The sequence below is a fragment of the Gopherus flavomarginatus genome, chromosome 1 (genome assembly GCF_025201925.1).
Source record: "Gopherus flavomarginatus isolate rGopFla2 chromosome 1, rGopFla2.mat.asm, whole genome shotgun sequence".
NCBI lineage: Eukaryota > Metazoa > Chordata > Testudines > Testudinidae > Gopherus > Gopherus flavomarginatus.
The window spans coordinates 148,180,756-148,205,299 of NC_066617.1; the positions used below are offsets into that span (position 1 = coordinate 148,180,756).

The 24,544-nt window shown below is 49.0% G+C and overlaps 1 protein-coding gene across 1 annotated transcript; it reads left to right on the forward strand.

The window, feature by feature from the left end:
- Positions 1-7,102: 7,102 nt before the first annotated feature.
- On the forward strand, positions 7,103-8,826 carry LOC127043036 (zinc finger and SCAN domain-containing protein 20-like). The gene is made up of 2 exons (XM_050936731.1): positions 7,103-7,625; positions 8,564-8,826. The coding sequence occupies exons 1-2, from the start codon at positions 7,103-7,105 to the stop codon at positions 8,824-8,826; spliced, it is 786 nt and encodes a 261-aa protein (XP_050792688.1).
- The last annotated feature ends 15,718 nt before the right edge of the window (positions 8,827-24,544 follow it).

The window sequence follows — 24,544 nt, forward strand, 5'->3', positions numbered from 1 at the left end:
GGGAGGCCCAGAAGGTCTACTATGATATGGCCGCAGAGACTGCAGCAGATTATGCCCAGCTAAAGGCAGAGATCCTGGCCAGATCCGGAGTAAGGACAGCATTGCGAGCCCAGAGGTTCCATGAGTAGCAGTATACAGAGGACAAGACACCCCGATCACAATTGTTTGACCTGATCCACCTGACCTGAAAATGGCTGTGCCCTGAGGCCCTCAGCTCTGAGAAGATAATGGAGCTCCTGGTACTGGACTGGTATATGAGGGGGCTACCACCAGGCCTCTGGGCTTGGTTGGCCAGAATGACCCCTCCACCTATGAGGAGTTGGTCTCCCTCGTGGAAAGACAGCTGGCAGCCCCTGAACTGTTCCAGACCCCAGGCAGGGAGACATGGCAATCCAGGAAGCCAACCCCAAAACCAAGGCCCTGGACTGTTGAGAACTACAGGAGAACTGTAATGGGGAGGAAAGACACTGAGGAATGGCCCAAGGCCAAGAAGGGACCTGGGGGGTTGAGAAGAGAGGACTGGAGGGGCCAGCCAAATAGCCCCAGGCAGAGAGTGGCAACCGGAATAAGGGGGCGGTGTTATGAGTGTGGGGAATTGGGACACATAGCAGCCCAATGCCCCAACAGGGAAAAGCCTAAGCAGTGTAATCCGGGGGATCACAGGGAGCAATGTGGCCTAATTGGCCTGGTAGGGGTCACAATGACCTCGCATGGGTATACAAGATCAGTAAAAATGAATGGTATTAAGACCATACCACTAATAGATTCCAGGAGTGCTGTCACGCTGTTCTCGGGGAAGTTGGTGGGGTAAGACCAACTAACTCAAGCCAAAAACACAGGAGTAACATGCGTTCATGGCACCGTAAATTTCTACCCCAAAATCCCAGTACAGATTGAGATCCAGGGGAATACTACCACGGTGACTGCAGGGGTGGCCACCAAGCTCCCCTACCCTGTCTTAATTAGTAGGGACTTCCCTGGGTTTGAGACCTTACTCCCCACAATAGAGCCAGGAGAGGGTAGCAACCCCCGATCTGAGACAGAGGCACCTACAGATAGCCTCACCCCAATGCTTGCCAAGTTTGCCCCAGAGTTATTCTCATCCCCTGGGAAACCTCAAAAGTCTAGGGGTTTGGCAACACTTGCAGCTGTATAGCACTGGGAGTTACAGCTCTCTTCGTACAGCTGTGTAGGGAAAGAGCTGCAGTGTGGCCACACTGACAGCTACCAGCGCTGCAGTGTGGCCACATCTGCATCATTTGCAGCAGTGTTGGGAGTGGTGCATTATGGGCAGCTATCCCAGCATTCAAGTGGCTGCAATGTGCTTTTCAAAAGAGAGGGGTGGGATGGAGTGTGACAAAGAGCGTGGGGGAGACAGAGAGAGTGGATTTTTGGAGCTGACACTGTGTCAGCTCCCTGTCTTGCAAGTTCTAAAGACTGGAAGATACACAGCCCCAACCTTCAATCATTTTAAAAGTTCTGACCCCTTCCCCCACCCCTCTCTCATTCACTAAATGCAAATAGCCTTCAGACCAGATAAGCAGCTGCTCCAAAACAGACCCCTCTCCCCCACTCCGGGCTGCTTCTCTCCTCAAGCAAACACTACGGGATCCCCCCTCCCTGCCTCTGCTCAAGCAAACAGTAGCTGTGTTTGTTTTTTAGATTAGCAGCTCCAGGAGCTCCAAGTTCACAACAAAACAAAGAGTGTTATCTTTTCTTAAAAAGCATTATGGGAAGGTTCCGGAGGTCAGTTACAGCATAATAAGATTAATCACTGTTTACACTGACACCCCAGGGCTGCAAGAGCAGCGCTATAGTCGTTATTCCCCAGGCCGAGGTGGAGAACAGCCAGCACTGTAGCCAGGGAGATACAGCACTGTATGTGCCTTGCCAGTGTGGACGGGGAGTAAGTTACAGCGCTGTAAAGCCACCACCAGTGCTGTAACTCTCAAGTGTAGCCAAGCCCTAAGCAGGAAAGTAGGGCAGATAAAAGATTAGGGACAGGATTCTAGCAGAGAACCAAAAAACCTCCCTTGTGGGTAGGCAAACCCGATCAGGAGGCCAGGAGTTAATTCAGGCCAGTGAGGACTTGGAGGCAGTTCCTAGCCCAAGTAGGAGCAATCCACAGAGCGGAATAGCTATTTCTATTTGATCCCTAGAATTAGGTCGGATCAGTGCCGCATGTGAGAATTTCAGGCAGGACCAAGCCAATGACCTGCTGTGAGCATGCAGGACTTACCCCTGTGGTGCCCCCTGCTGGTCCCTCCCGGGAATTAGCTCTCCAGCCTCTGGAGCACACTCTTCAGGCCGGTGTCCCACTGCCCTTTGGCCCCCATGTCCCTCCCAGGATCCAGTTCCCCTTTATCTGGGGTGCTGCTCCCTAGCAGTAACCCCTCAGTCTTAGGGTCTCCCCTCCCCGGGGAACTCCCACCCACTATCCCCACCTTGCCTCAGTATATGGCTACTGCCAGTCATTGTCTAGCCCCCGCACCGTAGGGCAGACTTCAGTATCAGCCTATTCACCACTGGCAAGGTTGGGTTTGGACCTGCTTCCTTTGCCTACCCTGGGCTGCCCTCTGCAACCCCCAGTACCTATTAGTCCAATGCTAGGCCACAGTTCCCCAGCTCCTCTGCCTCTCCCTCTTCCAGGCCGGAGCTCCCCAGCTCCTCTGCCTTTCCCTAGCCCTGCTCCACTGAGGTACCCTGTCTCTAGCTCCCTGCAGCCAGGCCCATCTCCCTCTACAGCCAGAGAGAGACTGCCTGGGCTTCTGGCTCACAGCCTCTTATAGGGGCCAGCTGGGCCTGATTGGGGCATGGCCACAGCTGAGCCTACTTTCCCCAATCAGCCCAGGCTTCTTGCCCAGCCACAGCCCTCTCCTGGGCTGCTTTAAGCCCTTCATGGTAGGAGCGGGGTAAGCACCCTGCTACACTTGCTCTATGCGAATGTGAGGGAGGAGGTAGTGGAAGTAAATGGCGTACCCATGGAAGGAAAGATCAAAGGCCCAAGGCCATATTACGTGCTCATACATGATCTGTTGTACAGGATAGAGCAAATACGAGGGGAAGAAATAGAGCAACTCTTAGTCCCAAGGGCAGTACTAGAATTAGCTCACAGTCATCTATTTGGGAGACATCTATGAGTAGACAAGACACTGGATAGAGTCCCAAGAAGGTTTTATTGGCCAGAAATACATGCAGAGGTCCAGCGCTATTGTACCTCCTGCCCTGAATGCCAGTTGCATAGCCCCCGATCTTACTTGCTGGACCCATTAGTACCTTTTGCCTATTATTGAAGTCCCTTTCAAGAGGATAGCCATGGACACAGTGGGCCCACTGGGAAGATCAGCACAGGGCCACCAAAACATACTAGTCATCCTTGACTACGCCATGCAGTATCCAGAAGCCATTCCTTTAAGAAACCCCACATCCAAGGCAATGGCAAAAGAACTACTCCAGGTATTTGCCAGAATGGGCATCCCTAAGGAGATCCTGACAGACCAAGGAACCCCTTTCATGTCAAAATTAATGAAGGACTTATGTACTCTACTCCACATCCAGGCCATATGGACCTCAGTCTACCGTCCACAAACAGATGGACTGGTCGAGCGGTTTAACCATACCCTTAAAAGTATGATCCTGAAGGTGGTAGTACAGGACGGGAAAAGACTGAGATACCCTTCTACTGTATCTAATGTTTGCTATACGGTAAGTTCCCCAGGCGTCCACTGGTTTCTCTCTCTTTGAACTACTATACGGAAGCCCCCTAGGTGGAATATTAGATATCACGAAGGAAGATTGGGAAGAACAACCCAACCCAAGAAAAAATGTCATTGAGCACATGACACAGATGAGAGAGCGAATTACTCGAGTAACCTCTATAGTACGAGAACATTTGGAAAAAGTACGAGAGGCCCAGCAGACATATTACAACTATTGGGCGAAAGTACAGAGATTTCAGCCAGGGGAACAGGTGATGGTGCTGGTGCCTACAGCAGAAAGCAAACTCCTAGCCAGCTGGCTATGAGATAGTGGAAGCCATTGGGGAGGTGGACTATAAGGTCAGACAACCAGACCACCGAAAGCCAGAGCAAATCTACCACATCAACTTACTGAAGCCCTGGTGTGACCAAGAGACGTACCTGGTCATTCAGGGAGCTCCACCCCACACAGACAACCCACAGGGGCAGGTGAAGATATCTACTGAGTTAACCCCAGAACAATGAACAGAGGTCATTGATATGATCCAACGGAACCAGGACCTATTCTGTACACAGCTGGCCGTACGACACTGGTCCAACATCATATTGTCACCAGCCCCAGAGTAAGGGTGACAATAAGACCGTACCGAATAGCGGAAACTAAAAAGGAAGAAATTAGGATGGAAGTGAAGAAGATGCTGGAACTCGGGGTTATTAAAGAATCCCAGAGTCAGTGATCCAGCCCTATCATCCTAGTCCCCAAGCCTGACGGCACCCTGAGGTTTTCCAACAACTTCCAGAAGTTGAATGAAGTATCCCAGTTAGATGCCTATCCAATACCATGCACTGACAAACTAGTTGATCAGTTAGGCAAGGCCCGATACCTAACCACCCTGGACCTGACCAAAGGATATTGGCAAATTCCCCTGGTCAAGGATGCCAAGGAGAAGACTGCCTTCTCTACACCTGATGGCCTGTTCCAATACACTGTCCTCCCTTTCGGACTCCATGAGGCCCCTGCAATATTCCAATGACTTATGGATAAATTTTTGAGACCCCATGCCAAGTATGCCGCCGCCTATCTAGACCACATAGTCATTCATCCAGACTGGGAAACGCACCCAGGAAAAGTAGAAGCAGTGCTAGACTCCCTGCAGTCGCGAATCAGTCTGGAGTTGAGAAGTTGACCGTGGGTGCTATATTAACGTAAGTGTGAAGAGCCATTAATGGTATCGTACTATGAAGGACTGTTACTCTTTGCAATGTGCATGAAATAGTGAATGGCTTTGTGGAAATGGGATTCCCTAACTGCGGAGGAGTGATAGATGGCACACATATCCCAATTTTGGCCTTGGACCATCTTGTGATGGAGTACATCAATAGAAACTTCTCCATGGTATTGCAGACTCCTATTGATCACTCCGGATGTTTCACTGACATCAATGTGGGGTGGGCTAGGAAGGTATATGACACTCGCATCTTCAGGAACACTGGCCTATACAGAAAGCTGCAAGCAGGGACTTTCTTTCCAGACCAGAAGGTTCCAGTGGGAGATGCTGAAATGCCCATAGTGATGTCGGAGAAAAACTCAGTTCTAACTTTTAGTTTGGGTGCAGCAAAATCAAATACTTTATTATTTCTCAAGCAATTGTAATTGAGGGAGGGAGTGCCCTAGGACACTGGGTTGCCCCAGTCCCGGACAGGTCTCTCAACAGGTAAACAATTACAGCAAGCATTTATACCTTTGTTACAGACAATAGCAAGCAATATTACAGACAATGATGAGCAACAGATGCATTTTGTTTATGCATAGGCCATCCTGCTATCTTATTTTTCTCAGCTTCTGGGCGCCAGCCTACGTATTTAATTATCAGTGCAAGGTCGTAATAACTTCTCACACAGTTCTTTTCTGCTCGCCTCACACAATCCTCGTTTCTACAAGTCTCATGTCATCAGGGTTACAGCTGGCCTAACTCTTGTCAACAAAGTGACATGCATTGAGATCCCCTACAAATCATTGTCAATTCTTTCCCTTCTTCCACAGTGATCCTGGGAGATCCAACATACCCCTTACTGCCCTGGCTCATAAAGCCTTACACAGAAAACCTGGACAGCAGCAAGGAGTGATTCAACAATAGGCTGAGTAGGTGCAGAGTGACCCTGGAATGTGTGTTTGACAGATTAAAAGCACACAGGCAATGCCTTTATGGCAGATTAGATCTAAGTGGGGAAAACATTCCCATGGTCATAGCTGCCTGCTGCATGCTCCATAACACTGCTCTACAGTCAAAATGCTTCTGAAATAAATGTAGTCCAACTTTACTAATTCTGGGTCACTAAGAACGAAAATGATGCTTAAAATTGTTGATTGGCTCTAGTTTTCAAGATATGCTATTGGGTCAGTATATACGACCCTTGACTTGGGAATGGCGGAGGATAAGTGAGTTATAAAGGGAAGGGATCTCAATTTGAACCAGAAATGACTAAAATACATCTTTGACTGGATCTAGGAATAAATCTATGACTGGGTTTGGACAGTACTTGCTTTTTAGGCAAAACAATGAATGATGCAATCTGAAGCTGGCATTGTGTCATACATGATTTGAATTGCATCATGTTATTCCTAGAAGTCATGGATGATGCAATCATAACGAAGCTTACATCACTCTGCTGAACAAATTGCCCTATATCAGTTCTAGAAATCATACAGTGTCGTGCTATCTTATTTGTCAGTGTTTGATTTTGCAAAGGGACACATTTCTGTTTAGCCAAAGTGAGCAGAGATGCCTTGTACTTGTGTGAACAGTGCAGATAACTTCTGCTATGTTTGTGGTGAAGTGACTTTTGCATCACAAAAGCACAGTGTAACCACTATGGTTAAGAAAGCCTATCACCTTTATTTTGGCTGCAAAATTGGAGATCAGGACAAAAGGTGGGCCCCACACATATGCTGCAACACTTGTGCAACAAATCTTCGCCAGTGGTTGAACAGGAAAAGGAAATCTATGGGCTTGGCTACACTGGAGAGTTGCAGCGCTGGTGAGGGGGTTACAGCGCTGCAACTCAGGACGTGGCCACACTTGCAAAGCACAGCCAGCACTGCAACTCCCCTGGTTGCAGCGCTGGCTGTACACCCAGTCGTGCCTCGGGTGTAGCGATTCCAGCGCTGGTGATTCCAGCGCTGGTCAGCAAGTGTGGACCCCACCAGCACTTTTATTGGCCTCCGGGGTATAAGGAGGTATCCCAGCATACCTTTTAAGCCTCTCTGGTAATCCTTCACACTCCACTGCCCTGGGCTCAGCTGACCCTCCCTTTAAATGCCCCGGGAATTTTAAAAATCCCCTTCCTGTTTGCTCAGCCAGGTGTGGAGTGCAATCAATCAATCAATCAATCAAACAGCGAACATGCGTCCACACTCCAAACGAGCCCCAGCATGGAACAGTTCCGAGCTGCAGGACCTCATCAGTGTTTGGGGTGAGGAAGCTGTGCAAGCACAGCTGCGCTCCAGCCGGAGAAATTATGATACCTATGGGCAGATATCAAAGTCCTTGCTGATAAGGGGCCATGAACTGAATGCGTTGCAGTGCAGGGTAAAAATTAAGGAGCTGTGCAGTGCTTATTGCAAAGCCCGTGAGGGAAATCGCCGCTCAGGAGCTGCCCCCACGACCTGCCGTTTTTACAAGGAGCTGGATGCCATACTTGGGTGTGACCCCACTGCCAATCCGAGGAGCACAATGGAGAGTTCAGAGCAGGGAGAAGTGGGGGAGGGTGTAGAGGAAGCCGAGAGTGAGGCTACTGGGGTGGAGGGAGACACCCCGGAGTCCCAGGAGGCATGCAGCCAGGAGCTCTTCTCAAGCCAGGAGGAGGCTAGCCAGTCGCAGCAGCGGGAAATTGCTGGTGAAGAAGAAGCAGAGGAGCGTGCTCGGGGTAAGCAGATTTAATGTTTTGGGAGAGGACAGTTTGGGTTATGGCTGCCTGCATGCATGCCTAAACGTGGAATAGCCCATTGATTTGCTCTATCACATCTCTGTAATCGGCCTCGGTAATCTCTTGAAAAGTTGCAGCCAGAGCGTGGGCAATGTGCTTTCGCAAGTTTATAGGGAGAGCCACCGTGGTCCTTGTCCCGGTCAGGCTAACTCGTCCGATCCACTGTGCAGCGAGGGGTGGGGGGACCATGGCTGCACACAGGCAAGCTGCATAGGGGCCAGGGCGGAATCCACATTGCTGTAGAAGACCCTCCCTCTCTTCCCAGGTAACACGCAGCAGTGATATATCTGGCAGTAGGAAACCCTGTTGATAATGTAAGGATACTACTCATTGTAGGGCTCCAGGTTCACGGTACCCCCTCCCCCGCCAGCAGGTCGCCAGCACCGCAGTCCGCCCCCCCTTCAAGCAGGCCGGCAGTTCCGCGGTCCGCCCCCCTCCAAGCAGGCCAGCAGCTCCGCGGTCCGCCCCCCCCCGCCAGCAGGTCGCCAGCTCCACGTTCCGCCCCCCCCGCCAGCAGGTCGCCAGCTCCGCGTTCCGCCCCCCCCCCCCGCCAGCAGGTCGCCAGATGCGCGTTCCGCCCCCCCCGCCAGCAGGTCGGCAGCTTCCTGTTCCCTAATGTCCCCTGTGCAGGCCACCAGCTCTCTCCTCTACCCAGTGCAGATAAACCCCAGTGAGCCATCAGTCAGTTCCCCTTCCCAGGTGAAGTCGGGACAGAAACACTCACCCCATTGCTCGCCATGCCTTCGCTTCCCTTGCCTCTCTGTGCTATGTTAGGTATGTGGGAATGATGCTACAAAAAGTCTACAAACTCCTTCAATGTGTGATAATAAACAATGTAGCCTTTGTGTATTAGATGTTTCTATCTATGTTTTTTTTAGTGACCTTGACTAATGCAGCCGGATCACCGGACTCCCGTCGGTTGCAGAACTTGAGAAAAAATCTGCGAAAATCAAAAGAAGAATTGATCAAAGCAGTTATGAATCACTACACCAGAGAAAGTAGGAAGACGCAGGAATGGAGAGAGAAAATGTATGAGTGGAGGCAAACACAAAGCAGGAGAAAGGAATTGGCTACCAAAAAAACCTCAAAGCAGCTGATAAGCCTCCTGGCTCACCAAACGACTCTTTTGAGTCTCTCGTAGCTATGCAGGCAGATCTGTACCATGGTAATCTACACCCCTCCCAAAGCTCTCTTTCTTGTTCCCCAGTATTTGCACAACCACACCTTTCTCCAGCAGCCTGTTTCTTACTACCCCCAGCTGCCCCCAACACCTGTACGATCACCTACCAGCCCTGATAACTACAATCCTTACCCTGTGCACTCCACCCCCATTACTCTGCAGCATAGTAATCCTGAAGTGCAGCAGACATTGAACAGCAATCCAAACAGGACATATTCAAACCTCTCAATGTACAGTCCACTACCCTACCCCCCCTGCCCTTTTATGTACTGTATTTTGAATAAAGGATTTTATGGCTTTTACAATAGTTTTTATTATTGCAGAAAGTGGTAAATACTGTACCCCAAGGTAGAAAGGAGCACAGCAAAGGCACCAAACATTACTGTTCGCTCTCAGCATCAAATTGCTCCCTTAAGGCATCCCTAATCCTTGAAGCCCTTTGCTGGGCCTCTCTAGTAGCCCTGCTCTCTGGCTGTGCAAATTCAGCCTCTAGGCATCGAACCTCGGAGGTCCATTCCTCACTGAATCTTTCACCCTTCCCTTCACAAATATTATGGAGGGTACAGCACGCGGATATAACAGCAGAGATGCTGCTTTCCCCCAAATCTAGCTTCCCATAAAGACAACGCCAGCGGGCTTTCAAACGGCCAAAAGCACACTCCAGTCATTCTGCACCGGCTCAGCCTGTAGTTGAACCGGTCCTTGCTCCTGTCAAGCTTCCCTGTATATGGTTTCATGAGCCAAGGCATTAAGGGGTAAGCGGAGTCTCCAAGGATCACAGTGGGCATTTCGACGTCCCCTACTGTGATCTTGCGGTCTGGGAAAAAAGTCCCAGCCATCAGCTTCCTGAACAGGGCACTGTTCCAAAAGATGCGTGCATCATGCACCTTTCCAGGCCATCCTGAGTAAATGTCAGTGAAACGCCCACAGTGATCCACAAGCGCTTGGAGAACCACAGAGAAATACCCCTTGCGATTAATGTACTCTGAAGCCAGGTGGGGTGGTGACAGAATAGGAATATGTGTCCCATCTATTGCCCCTCCACAGTTAGGGAAACCCATTTGTGCAAAGCCATCCACAATGTCCTGCACGTTCCCCAGAGTCACAGTTCTTCTTAGCAGGGTGCGATTAATGGCTGTGCAAACTTGCATCAGCACCATTCCAACAGTGGACTTTCCCACTCCAAACTGGTTCGCCACCGATTGGTAGCTGTCTGGAGTTGCCAGTTTCCAGATTGCAATAGCCACTCGCTTCTCCACTGGCAGGGCAGCTCTCAATCTCGTGTCCCTGCGCCGCAGGGTAGGAGCGAGCTCAGCACACAGTCCCATGAAAGTGGTTTTTCTCATCCGAAAGTTCTGCAGCCACTGCTCGTCATCCCAGACTTGCAGGACGATGTGATCCCACCACTCAGTGCTCGTTTCCCGAGCCCAAAAGCGCCGTTCCACGGTGCTGAGCACGTCTGTTACTGCCACAAGCAATTGAGTGTCTTGAGCATCAGATGATTCAATATCATCGTCTGACTCCTCACTGTCACTTTGTAGCTGAAGGAATAGCTCCACTGCCATGTGTGATGTGCTGGCAACATTCATCAGCAAGGTCCTCAGCAGCTCGGGCTCCATTTGTAACAGAAATCTCATAAATCGCGCTGCAGACTCACAATGCCGCCAAACTGCTCGGAATGTGTAGCAAAGCACCACAGGGCGTTGGAACAGGAAGTGGAAAGACCCGCACCCTTACGTCCCCTTCCCACAAGCCACAGCGCCAAAATGGGACGAGGTGCTCTGTGGGATAGCTGCCCACAATGCACCACTCCCAACAGAGCTGCAAGTGCTGCAAATGTGGCCACACTGCAGCGCTGGTAGCTGTCAGTGTGGCCACACTGCAGCGCTGGTCCTACACAGCTGTACGAACACAGCTGTAACTACCAGCACTGCAGAACTGTAAGTGTAGCCATGGCCTATGCCTTTTGCAGTGCCAATGATTTGGAGAGAGCCAACAGATCATACCAGCAATTCTTACTTCTGCATGGTGCCTCCAGTTGGGAAAGGTGTGTCAAAGAAGAAAAAGTGGACTGTGCATTATCCAAACATTCCATCAGCTATACACCCAGTACCCCACAGAGAAGGACTGCCAGTTCCTGATGCACCAGAATCATTCTCACTTGAATCAGACAAGGAAGAGGAAGAGGATGAAACTTCTGGTCCTGAACCATCAATGTCACAGGACCCACATTTTCTCCCATCCTCCTCCTCTGAACCACACCTCATAACACAAGGTGAACTGAATGACCTTGTCAGGGATTTGGAACTACCCAAGAGTAAGGCAGAGCTGTTGGGCTCCAGACTACAGCAGTGGAATCTCCTGGCAGGCTATCAGGGCAAATGGACCCCATCAATGCTTGCAGACTATTGCTGGACAGTGACAAGAGATGCTCCATTTAATGAATACAAGAGACAAGCCAAGAAACACCGAGTAGACACTGAATAGGACTAAACTATGTACATAATAGTTTTTTGCCTTTTGTTTCATAATAAATTTTATTTATATAACCCTTTTGCTGATTTTTAAAGTGTTACATAAACAGGACAGGTGAAATATTATCATGTAAAGCAACCATAAACACATGAAAAGACCTAGGTTTACAATTTATGATTAAAACTCTACTGTCTACACAATATACATAGACATAAAATGTAAAAACTTAAATATCTTAGAAATAGTAGCCAATCAGTTGTTTTAATTGCCATATTTGAATTCAGCACATCAAAATACATAACAAATATCACATTATATCTCAGAAGCAGACGACTTCTCAAAAATTGTAGACCAGTGTAATCTTTGTGAGGTTAAAGGTGAAAAGTTTGCCCAGGGTAGATTGCTGAGGCAGGTCACTTGTCTGCTGATTTTTAGCAGCCTGATACCAGGGCTATTAGAGGGGCATAAAGGGGAGGGAAGGGGATTTCAATCAGGGAGGCTTTGAAGAAACATTTTGATAATGAGAACCAGCAATATGTATTTCTAGACAGTCATCTGCCATCCTCCATTAATCTGAGTTTTGTTATTTTGCCTAACACTTGTGATGATTCTTGAGCGGGATTTGCAGTAAGCTAATGATTAAACTGCATGTATATGTTTTACTACCAGCGCAATCACTATGTGTAGGACATAAATAAAGTTTGGTTATCTTTCACAGAGTTTGTTTTTATTAAACACCAATTAGCACACACAAAAAGCTTGGTGGGAAGGGTAGTAGCATTGCAGGGCAGTGGAGGCTTTCATAGCTGTGAATAAGTCCAGCTATAATTTTGGAAGCCGTCTAAAAGGGCAGAGTGAATGGGATACAGAGATATTCTGGTAAGTTGGAAGGAATGTGCAGGAGGAGTTTGGGAAGGGCATGGAAAATAGTTCTCTACTGGCTGGGAGAAGGCAAGCACACATCTGTTCTGACTGTAGCGTGATGAGGGACTTCAGCATCTGTTTGCTCCTCCATGACTTTTACCACCTGCTCATGAGCCTTTTGAACATGCTCCGCACTCTCCTTTCTGTCCTGCTTTTCTATTTCTCTCCACTCTCTGCTTTCCCTTCTTCTGCCTGAGAGGATTGGAGCATCTCACAGAACATGTCCTCCTTGCTCTGTCTTGGTCACTTCCTTGTCTGGCCTAGACACTCTACCGGTATGTAGGGGGTTCTCTATAAGGCCATGTAGCAGGGTGGACACTCGCTCCAGCCAGCTAGTATTTTTAGCGCCCTGGGCGCACGGCCATTTCGCCGCCCCGTGCTCTGGTCCCACGGCTTCGGTTGACCTGCCGCAGTCGTGCCTGCGGAGGCTCCCCTGGTCCGCGGCTCTGGTGGAGCTGCCGCAGTCATGCCTGTGGGAGGTCCACCGGAGCCGCGGGAGTAGCGGAGAGTCCATAGAAATGCCTGCGGCAGCTCCACTGGAGCCGCGGGACCAGCGGACCCTCCACAGGCACGACCGCGTCAGGTCAACCGGAGCCGCCTGCCGCCCCCCCCGGCAAAATGCCACCCCTCAATAATGTTGGCGCCCTAGGCGATTGCCTAGGCCGCCTAAATGGAAGCGCCGGCCCTGGCTCCAGCCCTGGAAGGGTTAAAGCCAGCCCTGGGAGAGGGCTGAGGCTGTGAAGCAAAGCCTGGGCTGATTGAAGAAGGCAGTAACAGCTGGGGCCATGCCCCAGTTTAGCCCAGCTGGTCCCTATAAGAGGCTGCGAGCCAGAAGCCCAAACACTCTCTCTCTGCTGGTAGAGAGAGAAGGGCCTGGTTGCTAGGGAGCCGAGCAGGGGACTGGGAGTTGAGTAGGGCTGGGGGAGGGCTAGAGGAGCTGGGGAGCTCCTGCCTGGAAAACCCCCAGGCTGCAGGTCTAACTGAGGGCCTAAGACAAGTACTGGGGTTGCAAAGGGGCAGCCCAGCGATAGGTAGAGGCAGCAGGTCCAGACCCAACCTATGATGAGTGGCTTACACTGCAGTCTGCCCCAGTGTGCAAGGGCGAGTTGGGGACTGGCAGTAGCCTACAACTGAGGTGAGGTGGGGGTAGTAGGTGGGGGTTCCCCTGAGTGGGGTGACCTGGAGAAACTGTAGGGATACTGCCAGGGGGCAGCACCCAGTGAAAGAGTCAGCTGGGCTCCAGGAGGAACACGGGGGCCAGCAGTAGCGCAACACTGGCCCACAGGGGATGCTCCGGGGGCTGAAAGCTAATTCCCCGAGACAACCAGCAGGAGGCACCATGGTGGTGAGTCATGCCCCATTCCAGGCCACATCTGCAGAAGCACATGAAACAATACACAGAAGCATGATTGTTAGTTCATGCATAGCATTGAATTGTTACAGTAAAATACACCTCTTTTAACATACCAATCACTTTTCACTGACCCTTGACAAGCATACATCTTGGCAAATACCCTAAATGTGGTAAGTTCGGCCTGGGTGGGTGGTGGGCATTCAAGCTGGGACAAAGAGTGTAGGTGAGCAGGGACAATACTGAAAATTCTGCCAACTTTTTCCTTAGGTGAGTTCATTGAAGCAGATATTTCACTCCTGAGGGTAAGTAAGGATGCAAGAGTGCATCCCTTCACACATATGGCTTCAGACTTGGTCCCTATGTTGCTCGCCTGTGTGCTGCTTTGGTCTCTGCACATGTGATTGCCAAGTCATGCAGGAAAGTTTCCTACAATGGGAGAAGGAACAAAGCAGCTCTGCCAAGGAACCTTCGGCAGAGGATTGGCAAGTACCTCCAGGCTAGTTTCCTAGAGATCTCTCTGGAGGATTCCCATGAAATCTCGGTGTGCATGAACACACTATTTTGCTGCACTGCTTAGTTGCACAGGGGAACATGGAGCACATTCAAACACAGTTAGTCTTTCATACTTCTATACCTTCACCCCCTTCTTCAGTATACAGAGCAAAGGATACCTGTACATCGTATAACCAAGCAGCATCAACTCAAAAAGATCACTTATCAGGGGTCTCTTCTCCTGCATCTTGCTTGCTAGAGACTGACTGCTGGAACTGGCTAGATAACTCCGGAGTGGAGGGTTCCTGACTTGCCACGCCACCAGACTACCCTGCTGTGGGCTCCACGTTGTCCTCCAAATCCACTTCTTCATCCACAACTTCATCCTCACAGTTAGGTCCATTGTCCACCACCTCCAGTCCCACCAAAATATCCATGGGGCTCTGGGTGGTGGAAGTGGGGAGGCCACTGAGGATGGCATCCATCTCCTCATAGAAGCGGACGGTCTTCAGCACAGCACTGGAACAAAGGTCTGCCTCCCTTGTCTTCTGGTATGCCTGCCTCAACTCCTTTATCTCTGCTCACCACTACACCATGTTGTGATCATAGCCCCTACCACACAAGACACGAGAAATCTGCCCTTGGTGTCAAAGTACCTATGGCTGGAGTGCAGCTCGAACTGCACAGCCTCCTCTTCCATATACTGAGCAGTTACAACAGCTCTACTGTGGCCCACGCAGGAGAGTATTTGTCTTATGGAGCCACCATGGTCAGCTGGGAAGATGAGATGTGAGTTCTCCTCACCAAACAGGAACTGGAATTTCAAAAATTCCTGGGCCTATAAAGGGCAAGCGGTGGATGCTTGCGCAGGGCAGGGGAGTTTGATCTGCTGACCAGAGCAGTCAGAATTGACATTGTGAGACACCTCTTGGAAGCCATTTACAGCAACAAAACCAAGCATGATGTCTACACTGATTCTTTGTCACTAAAAGTTTGCTGCAAAAAGCCCTATGCTTCTCATAGAGGTGGTTTTATTTTGTTGCCAAAATAGAAGAATTTTGTTGGCAAAAGTGACATGCCTTTCATCAACAAAACTGTGTAGTGTAAACTAGTTCAAATAGGCACTGCTCCTCCCAGCTCCCATTGGCTGGTTCCTGGCCAATGGGATTGCAGAGCTGGTGCTCAGGGTGGGGAGGCAGCAAGCAGAGCCCTGTGGCAGGAGCCAGACCTGCTGTTGGCTGCTTTGTGGTGTCAGAACAGGTAGGAACTAGCCAGCCTTAGCCAGGCAGCACTGCTGACAGGACTTTTAATGGCCCAGTTGGCAGTGCTGACCAGAGGTGTTGTGACGCAGTGCCTTCCATTCCACAATCCAGTACTGGGTCTTGACCTACAGGTTGAAAACCACTGGTGTAGACAAGGCCTTAGTTGATCTAGGGTTTTAACTAATTACAACTGTAAACCTCTGATGAGTTTGCCTTGGTGGCTCTGTTTTGCTTAGCAATAAGACAGCAAGGCCTACTGAAGAAAAAAAATATACTAGCTGAAACAGTCAGGCGCTTGCCTGGTTGCTGATTGTATGACCTTGTTAAATAAGACAGTGCTTGCAGAGTCTGGGAAAAATGCTTGAAGAAGCTTTTTGAAGTAACCGTACTTTTTTGTACTAACTATGAAGATAATGAAGAAATAACAGTTCTTTGTTTTGTATGCTGGGAAAGTATAACTGGAAAGATACAGTGATGATGCAACGTAAGTGATGATGCAACAGAGCAGCTAATAAAACACAGTTTGAATCTGCAGAAGGGAGGGCTGGTTCTGTGTGGAGAAAGGGCTTGTTCTTTGTTGATGTGTGCATGCATTAATAAAGAACTTGGTATCGGGATTTTGCTGGTGTTGCCTGTCTCTCACGGTCAGACAACGAACCTGAAAAGTCTGGGATAGAGATAACCCGGACACCTCCATCCCTCAATTTAACTGATAGTTAATCTAATTACATACAGTTAGTTGATCTAGGGTTAACTAATTACAGGGATATATATATATATAATCTAATGCTACAGGTTATAGATAAGTGAAGACAATACCATTACTATTGCCTTTGAACTAAACTAACACACAAGTGAATTGGCCTGATTAAAATACAAGACCTTTTGACACTTCTTTGCTTTCTATTAGCAAATGAGAGAATTAGCCTGCAGCCCTGTCCTGAACTGGCACCTAGGTAGACAGAATCACCCTGTTAACACGATGAAAGGAAAGAAGCACAGGGCGTGGAAAGCTACTTACACTGGTGTCTAAATGATCTTAGGATCCGTGCTGCATTCAAGGGGTAAGGGCTCTGAGTGTGGGTATGTTGAGGACGGATTATCCCACTGTATTGTTTAAGGCTGCGAGTCTTTCATGGAGGTCAGGGATTCCTGCCTTCCACAGCTGCAACCGGTGGTGCGGCGGCTCCCAGGGCTGCCTGAGCAGCCTCAGGATCAGTCGCACCTGACGTAGCTCTGGCGGTCCCAGGCTGGTCCCTGTGCTGCCCCGGAGCCGTGGTCGGGGCGCCAATCAGGGGTGGCCAATTATTTTGAGGCGATCCTGGGCGGGAGATTTGAATGAGGGCGCGGGCGGGACACTGGCGGCTGCTGGCGCTGCAACCGGAGGCGATGGGGAGCCTGGGTTCACTTCCACCCCGCTTGCTGGCGCGAGAGAAGGGCGATTCGGCGCCTGACTCGGACCCGGCAGGGGAACAGGCTTTGCCTGGCCCGCAGCTCCCACCAGGGGCTGCCACGCACGTGGCGGTGCCGCCAGCGAGATACCCGGACCTCACCGGGAGTACTGGGGCTGCGGCTCCGCTGGTCCCGGCTGGGCAGCAGCTCCAGGCAGTCCCACTGCCGAGCTCCCCAGGGAGCTGGGAGACCCGAGGAAGAGCTGCCGATACCAGCGCAGTGAGAGCAACAGGTCTGGGGGAGGATTCGCCTGGGATTTGCTGGGATCTCCCTGCCGGGAGCTTGACAGTCAGGCCTCGGTAATTAGGCAGTTAGAGTAATCACCACCGAAACCAAACAGTATCATACATTAATTTGATATAATTTGGTCTGGATAAATTATATTGCAGGAATTATTTACTGCCTGGCTTATTGGCTGCTAAAGAGAACATCTTAAAAATCTGACTCCACTGTATGTTGTCTGGTCACTCAGTCTGTTTGCTTCATTGCAATAGACTATTAATTTCCTCTCCGGGTTCTCGTGTCCCAATACAATAATAATGCAATTTGCATTGCAAATACCAGAAGAATTTTTTTCAGTTAATAGTGTCGCTTCTGTGCTAGTTCAAATGGATTTCAGTCTAACTCTAAACCTAAATGTGAAGCCAAATTAAACCCAATGCTTCCTTTAAGTATTGGTTTTTATTTTCCCATAACATTCTATGTTTTGCTGCTTTAGACTAGAAGCAGAACTACCCAATGTACCTTTATTTTCCATGTAATGTTTATGTGTACTTATGTAACTCTTCTTAGTTTCAGAGCTGTGTTCAAACATCTGGATCTGGAAAGGTCTAGCCTGTATGGCTATAGTTACAGTCATCTTGATTACAGTCTTATTGGTTAAAATCACCCAAGAGCTCAGAGGTAAATACTTTAAGATTGAAGAGGAAAGGGTCTCCGGGGAAATGCATTGCCACAAAACTCTTACAAATTACTTTTAATGCTTACTAATGTGTTAATTTTTTTATTAATTAACATTGTTAGTTGTAATCATTTCTAACTTTGCCATGATCCAATGACAAATATTTGTAGCAAATATATAGATTGCTGCAGGGATGCTACAGAATATAAGCTTTCATTTTAAAAAATAATTGATCCATCCATCATTGTTCAGAAGAGAACTTCAATTATACCTGATTCACTTTTTCAAGGCTTCAAAACCAGAAAGACTAGAAACATAAGAGCAACTACGGCTGTTGCTTTGTACCTGGTGGAAGTCACTTGCTTTGAGACAAGGTACATAAAGAACACTATCAAATCAACATGGTAATGTTTTACACTACTCAAAATCAGTAGTTTTCAAACTAGGGGTTGCAATTCAGTACTGGGTTGCAGAATGTTTGAAGCGCTGGGTCACCACATCCCTGGTCAGCATGCCGACCCGGCTGTTAAAAGTCCTGTCGGTGGTGCTGCTCAGCTAAGACAGGCTAGTCTCTACCTGTCCTGGCTCCACACTGCGCCCCAGAAGCAGCCAGCAGCAGGTCCAGCTCCTAGGTGGGGGGGCCATGGGGCTCTGCGTGCTGCCTAAGCACTGGCTCCACATTCCCATTGGCCAGGAACCAGCCGATCGGAGCTGGGGGGAGGGGGCAGTGCCTGAGGGCGAGGGCCATGCAGAGCTGCTTGCGAGCCTTTGCCTAGGAGCTGGACCTGCTGCTGGCCACTTCTGGGGTGCAGCATGGTCTTCAGTGCCAGGAGAGGCAGGAAGCCTGCCATAGCACTGCTGCTGTGCTGCTGACCTGGAGCCGACCGAGGTAAGCCCGTGCCCCAATCCCATGCCCCAGCTCTGAACCCCCCCAAAAGCCAGAGCCCCCTCCTGAACCCCAAATCCCTCATCCCCAGCCCCACCCCAGAGCCTGCACCCCCCAGGCCAGAGCCTGCACCCTCCGCCCTCACCCCAACCCCCTGCTCCAGCACAGAGCCCCCTCCTATACCCTGAACCTCTCATTCCCAGCTGCACCCCGCAGCCCTTGCCCCTGCACCCCAACCCTCTGTCTCAGCCCTGAGTCCCTCCCACACTGTGAACCCCTCATCCCCAGCTCTGTTCGGTCATGGACATCACCAATTTTCTTCAACTGGATTGCCAGAAAAAAAAAGTTTGAAAACCACTGCTCTAAATGACTACACAAAGTGCAGGGCAATGAATTGAGTGCATGGGGTTTTCAAGTGAGTTTAGATCAGAGGTCCCCAAACTGTGGGGCTCCCCAATAAGGGGCATGGAGGTACATCCGGGGGGGGCCTGGACCAGCCCCTACAGGGGGCAGAAAGGGAGCTCCACCTAGCTCCTCCCCACCCCAGCTCTGCTCCAGTCCCACCTCCAGTTGCAGCCCCAGCTCCTGGCTCCATCCCCACCTCAGTGGAGCTCTATTCCTGACCACAGCCTTGGCTGCTGACTGCGGCTCCATCCCCTGCCTGGGGCCAACAGTGGGGGAGCCTGGCTGCAGCTTCACCTGGCGCGGGGCCGTGGCCACCTGGCTGTGGACCCTGGCCACAGCCCCACCCCAGCTGCAGCCCCAGACTTAGCCCCCTTACTCCTGTCTGTGTCCCATCCCCCCACTGCCAGAGTTGCAGCCTCACTCACAAGCCTGATTCAAGGGGCGGTGCACAGCCCTCAAAAGTTTGAGGACCGCTGGTTTAGATCCTTGAGACTCAGCCATTGTGGTTTCATAATTTTTAATGTCCATCACCTATTGCTGGCAAACTTAGAGTTGGTTATTTCTAAAATTAATCATAGCTATGTAGGGCAGGAAGCAACCTTGAGCAGTCAGGTTCAGTAAACCTAGACCATCCCTGAGCAGATGTTTGTATAACTTGTTTGTCCAGCCAGCTCTTTAAAATCTGCAATGATGGGGATTCTACAACCTCCCTTGCAAGCCTATTCCAGATCATAACTACCCTTCTAGTTGGAAAGCTTTCCTAACAGCTAACCTAAATCTCCCATGCTTCAGAATAAGACCATTACTTTTTGTCCTATTGTAATGCCAACAGACCCCGGTCGTTGGCAGGCGAGATAGATTGTGGGGCCTTTGGAGCTTAGTGCATGAGCCTCTACTGCATGACCTAAAAACCATATGGCTCCTAGATAAGGCTGTAGAGCAGATCTCAAACTCAAATCACCATGAGGGCCACATGAGGTCTAGTACATTGGCCCAAGGGCTGCATCACTGACACTTTTTTTCATACAAAGATACAAAAGCCTCCACCTCTGCCCGCGGCCCCGCCCCCACTCCATCCCTTCCCCAAAGTCCCTGCCCCAACACCGCCCCCTCCCTTCCCCTGTTCCAACCCCTTCCCCAAATCCCCGCCTCTTCTCTTCCTCCCCTGAGCACACCATATCCCTATTCCTCCCCCCTTCCTCCTGGAAAGTCCTTAGCGCTGCCAAACAGCTGTTTGACAGCAGAAAGCACTGGGAGGTAGGCAAAGGAGCAAGGATGCAGCGTTCTCGGGGGAGGAGGGGAGCTATGGTAGGTCGCAGGAAATAAATCCACGGGCCACATGTTTGAGACCCCTGCAGTAGAGCAAACTCATTAATATCTCTCTCTCTAAGTGGTCTCGGTGCCACTAGATGGGACAGAACACCACACCCAGGAGGTGCGTGGGTTACATTACTGTCAGAGGTCATTTAAAACAATTGGTCACAGTCCTCTTTAACATATTTGTTGAAGACTGTTATCAGGTCTCCACTCAGAGCTCGTCCAGACTAGGGGAGGAAAATCGATCTTAGATACGCAACTTCAGCTACGTGAATAACGTAGCTGAAGTCGAATATCTAAGATCGAATTACTCACCCGTCCAGACGGCGCGGGATCGATGTCCGCGGCTCTCTGTGTCGATTCCGGAACTCCGTTGGGGTTGATGGAGTTCCGGAATCGATATAAGCACGCTCGGGGATCGATATATCGCGTCTAGATTAGACGCGATATATCGATCCCCGAGCAATCGATTTTAACCCGCCAATATGGCGGGGTAGTCTGGACGTGGGCTCAGTCTTCTTTTCTCAAGACCAAATATGCTAAGTTTTTCAACCTTTCCTCATAGGTCAAGTTTTCTAAACCTTTTATCATTTTTTGTTGCTCTCCTCTGGACTCTCTCCAATTTGTCTATTTCTTTTGTGAAAGGTGGCACCCAGAACTGGACACCAATATTCCAGTTGAGGCCTTGCTGGTGCTGAGTAGAGTGGGAAACTTACCCCCCCATCTTACATGACACTGCCGTTAATAGGCCTCAGAATGATATTAGCTTTTTTCACAAGCATAATCTTTTCATCTCCAGCCTCATCTCTGGGAGGAAAGAGGGTGCTTGGGGCTGGGGTGGGGGAGTAATTGAAAATGGTGATCAGCATTTCAGACTACACAAAAGGTTGGAACTATTCCAGCCTTTTCATCAGGAATTTCTTTGTCTTTCAACTACAGATCACAAGATAGTCCTCCTTGTAGTGTAATTAACACTTCACGTACAAACATAATCAATTCACCTTATCCCTGGGAGACAGGGAAAGGTAATTATCCCTATTTCTCAGACACAAAGACTGAAAAATTGAAAGGTAAAGCCAGGAATAGAACTCAAATGTTCAAGCCACCAGCCCTGAGCTTTTTTTTTTTAAATATGCTGCTAAACTGTTTTTATGAGAGAGCTGTATCTTTCACTACAGCAGTTCCTGGAAGCTTCTCTGTACATTGAGTCTGGTGATTGTATTTTACATCTAATTTTTTTTAATTTATAGTAGCACCAAATTTCCCAACTAATTAGGGCCCTATTTTGCTAGGCTCTGTTCACACACATAATAAGAGACAGTCCCTGCCCCATAGACCTTACAGTCTACATTGATAATACAAAGGGTTGGTGCGCCCTCCCAGACACAAAGAGGTAAAGTGACTTGCCCAAAGGCCATGCAGCAGGTCAGTGGCTGAACTTGCAATAGAACTCTAAGTATCCTGATTGCTGGACTAGTGCCATCCACTAGACATACTGCCTCACTGTACTTGTACAGCTCTAAACTCATCATTTTATCTACTGGTTAATGTTCTTGTCCAAACAGCAACAAAAATTAGAATTGGCTGGAAAGTGTGACCTTTGGAAATTTTTATCTTTTAATTTCTTTGAAACATAATATCTTTTGTGGACAGTTGACACTTTCTGTGAAAATTTTTGTGGTAAAAACTTCAGACCAATATATGACCTCTTTAAAAAGTTATGAGCCGCTTCGAATAGAAATACAAAGGCAGCCTTAACTATAGTTGTGCTGCAGTTAGAATATTGCATTTTATTTAGTGACTTATACGTAGAGCCTACCAAATTCATGGCCATGAAAAACATGTCATGGACAGTGAAACCAAATCTCCCTAATGAAATCTAGCTGAGGGAGAGGAGGGACAAGGATGGGGATGCCCCAGCTGGGGGCTGCTACTGGGCTCCTGGCTCCAGCTGCTTGTCCACTCTGGGCTGTGGAGGGATGGGATTTACTCTTCCCCTGCACAGCCACTCTCGGAGGGGGATGATCAGACCCACTTCTCCAGGTACCTACCCAAGACTGGGCAGCAGCCCCAGAGCTTCCTGCAGCCACAGGAGGTAGCCAGAAGTGGAGATGGGTCTGATCTCCCCTCCCCCCCCAAGTGTGGTCATGCCAGAGAAGAGCAAGTCCTGTGCCTCCCCAGCCTAGCTGGGACTAGCAGCTCCTGGGTGGGATGCTCCCAGAAACAGAGGAGATCAGACACACCTCCACCTCTGGTAACCTCCTCCAGCGGTAGGAAGCGCCAGGAGTACTGCCTTCAGAGCCCAGCCCAGAAGTGAGGGTGGCAATACCATGACCCCCCTACAACACCATTGCTCCATGCACACACTATCCCATTTTGGGTCAGAACCCCTGCATATATAATACCATGAAATTTCAGATGTAAACATCTGAAAATGTGAAATTTTCAAATCCTGTGGCTGTGAAATTGACCAGAATGGACCGTAAATTTGGTGGGGCCCTACTTACGTGAAAGCAGTTTATAAAGTACAGATGCATGAACAAGTTTCCCTTACCACACTTTAGTGGTGTGACATGGATGTTTGCAGCACAAGGTAACACTGCCCAACAGTTTAGGACAAGAAATTAAGAATACAGTAACCCACTGAAACTGTAAGGAGAATCTAGGTAGGTAGAATGTAGTTAACCTTCATGTTCTGCCTAACCTCTGGTTTAGGTAACACCTCAGATGGAGCATCTCTCTATATTGGCTGTTACATTCAGCAGCTCAGAATATAAAGTATAAGGAGAAAGTGTTATGGTCACAGCATGCACAGAAAAAATATATAAAAAATCATAAAATACTCTTGCTGGAAGAAGAACAGGAGCTCTTGTGGCACCTTAGAGACTAACAAATTTATTTGAGCATAAGCTTTCAATGAAGTGGGCTGTAGCCCATGAAAGCTTATGCTCAAATAAATTTGTTAGTCTCTAAGGTGCCACAAGTACTCCTGTTCTTTTTACGGATACAGACTAACACGGCTGCTACTCTGAAACCTGTCATCTTGCTGGAAGGTTGCAGTGTAACACTACTTTTATTTTAGATTTCAGAACGATAACACGCAGTAACTAAAATCAGAGAGATAAAGCAGGGTGCTGCCAAAGGCAGAGAAGCACAACTTGTCCCATCTTAGGCAGGCTGGTTGGCTGGCTTTAGACTGACTGCTGCTAGGCCCAGATTGCACACTTCCCTAAGAGCCCCCTGCCTGCGATCAGGACCAGGAAACCTCCCCGGGAGATTTAAAGTGACCACTTACAATTTTAACAGTGTTCAATACACAAACCACCGCCCCACCTCCCGAAAGAAAGAAAGAAAGAAAATGTCTGCTGATTGTCTTCTGTTTGCTAGCCATAGAGTATGTCCCTGCTGTGACTGGAAAGTGCATACTCTGCCCAGGAGGCTGGATGTGGTTCAGAGGGCAATGTTACTATTTTTCCAGAGAAATCCAGGACTAGAATGCCAGTAAGGAGTTTTGCAGTTCACATAATGCCACACTTGCTGTGATAAAAGAACAATCACAACCGGTAAGAATAAGAAATTTCATCTGATTCTCTCCTAGCAAAGATCATGGAATTACATAATATGGCTGGATCACTTGACATAGATGGTGCTGCAGATGTGGGCATTGGTGGGGGAATGACAAGATTCTTGAAAATAAGAGACTAGTCAGATTATTTGAAAATTGGACACTCAAAAATATAACTTTCAAAACCCTACCTGTTGTGGAACCTTGCTGTGGAATTTCATAGTAAAGTTCAGTCTAATGCTAGCAGGAACATACCAAGATGTGCTCTCTATGCAAGCATTCTTTGGCTTCTCTGCTGAGACTACCATGGTGCCAGTTCTGATGGTAGTGCTTTTGGTAATGAGGGGGCAGCCTGTCTTTCTGAAGTGGACAGAAGTCCATAAAAAGTATTCCATTAGGCCATCAAGCAGATAAGTGGTAACTTCTGATCGCTTTGGGTGATCTGTCCTGGATTTACATGTGCGAGATAGAGGTTAGATGGTATCCTGATGCCTGAACCATACCGTCTTAAAGTTTGAAAAATAATGTTATAGGGTTTACCATGACGGTCCTTTTTCAAAGTGCAGTTCTGTCTTGAAAAGCGACAGTAAAAATATCAAACCTGGTCTCTCTGGTTATTGTCTCTCAGTATCTACAAGATGTTTGT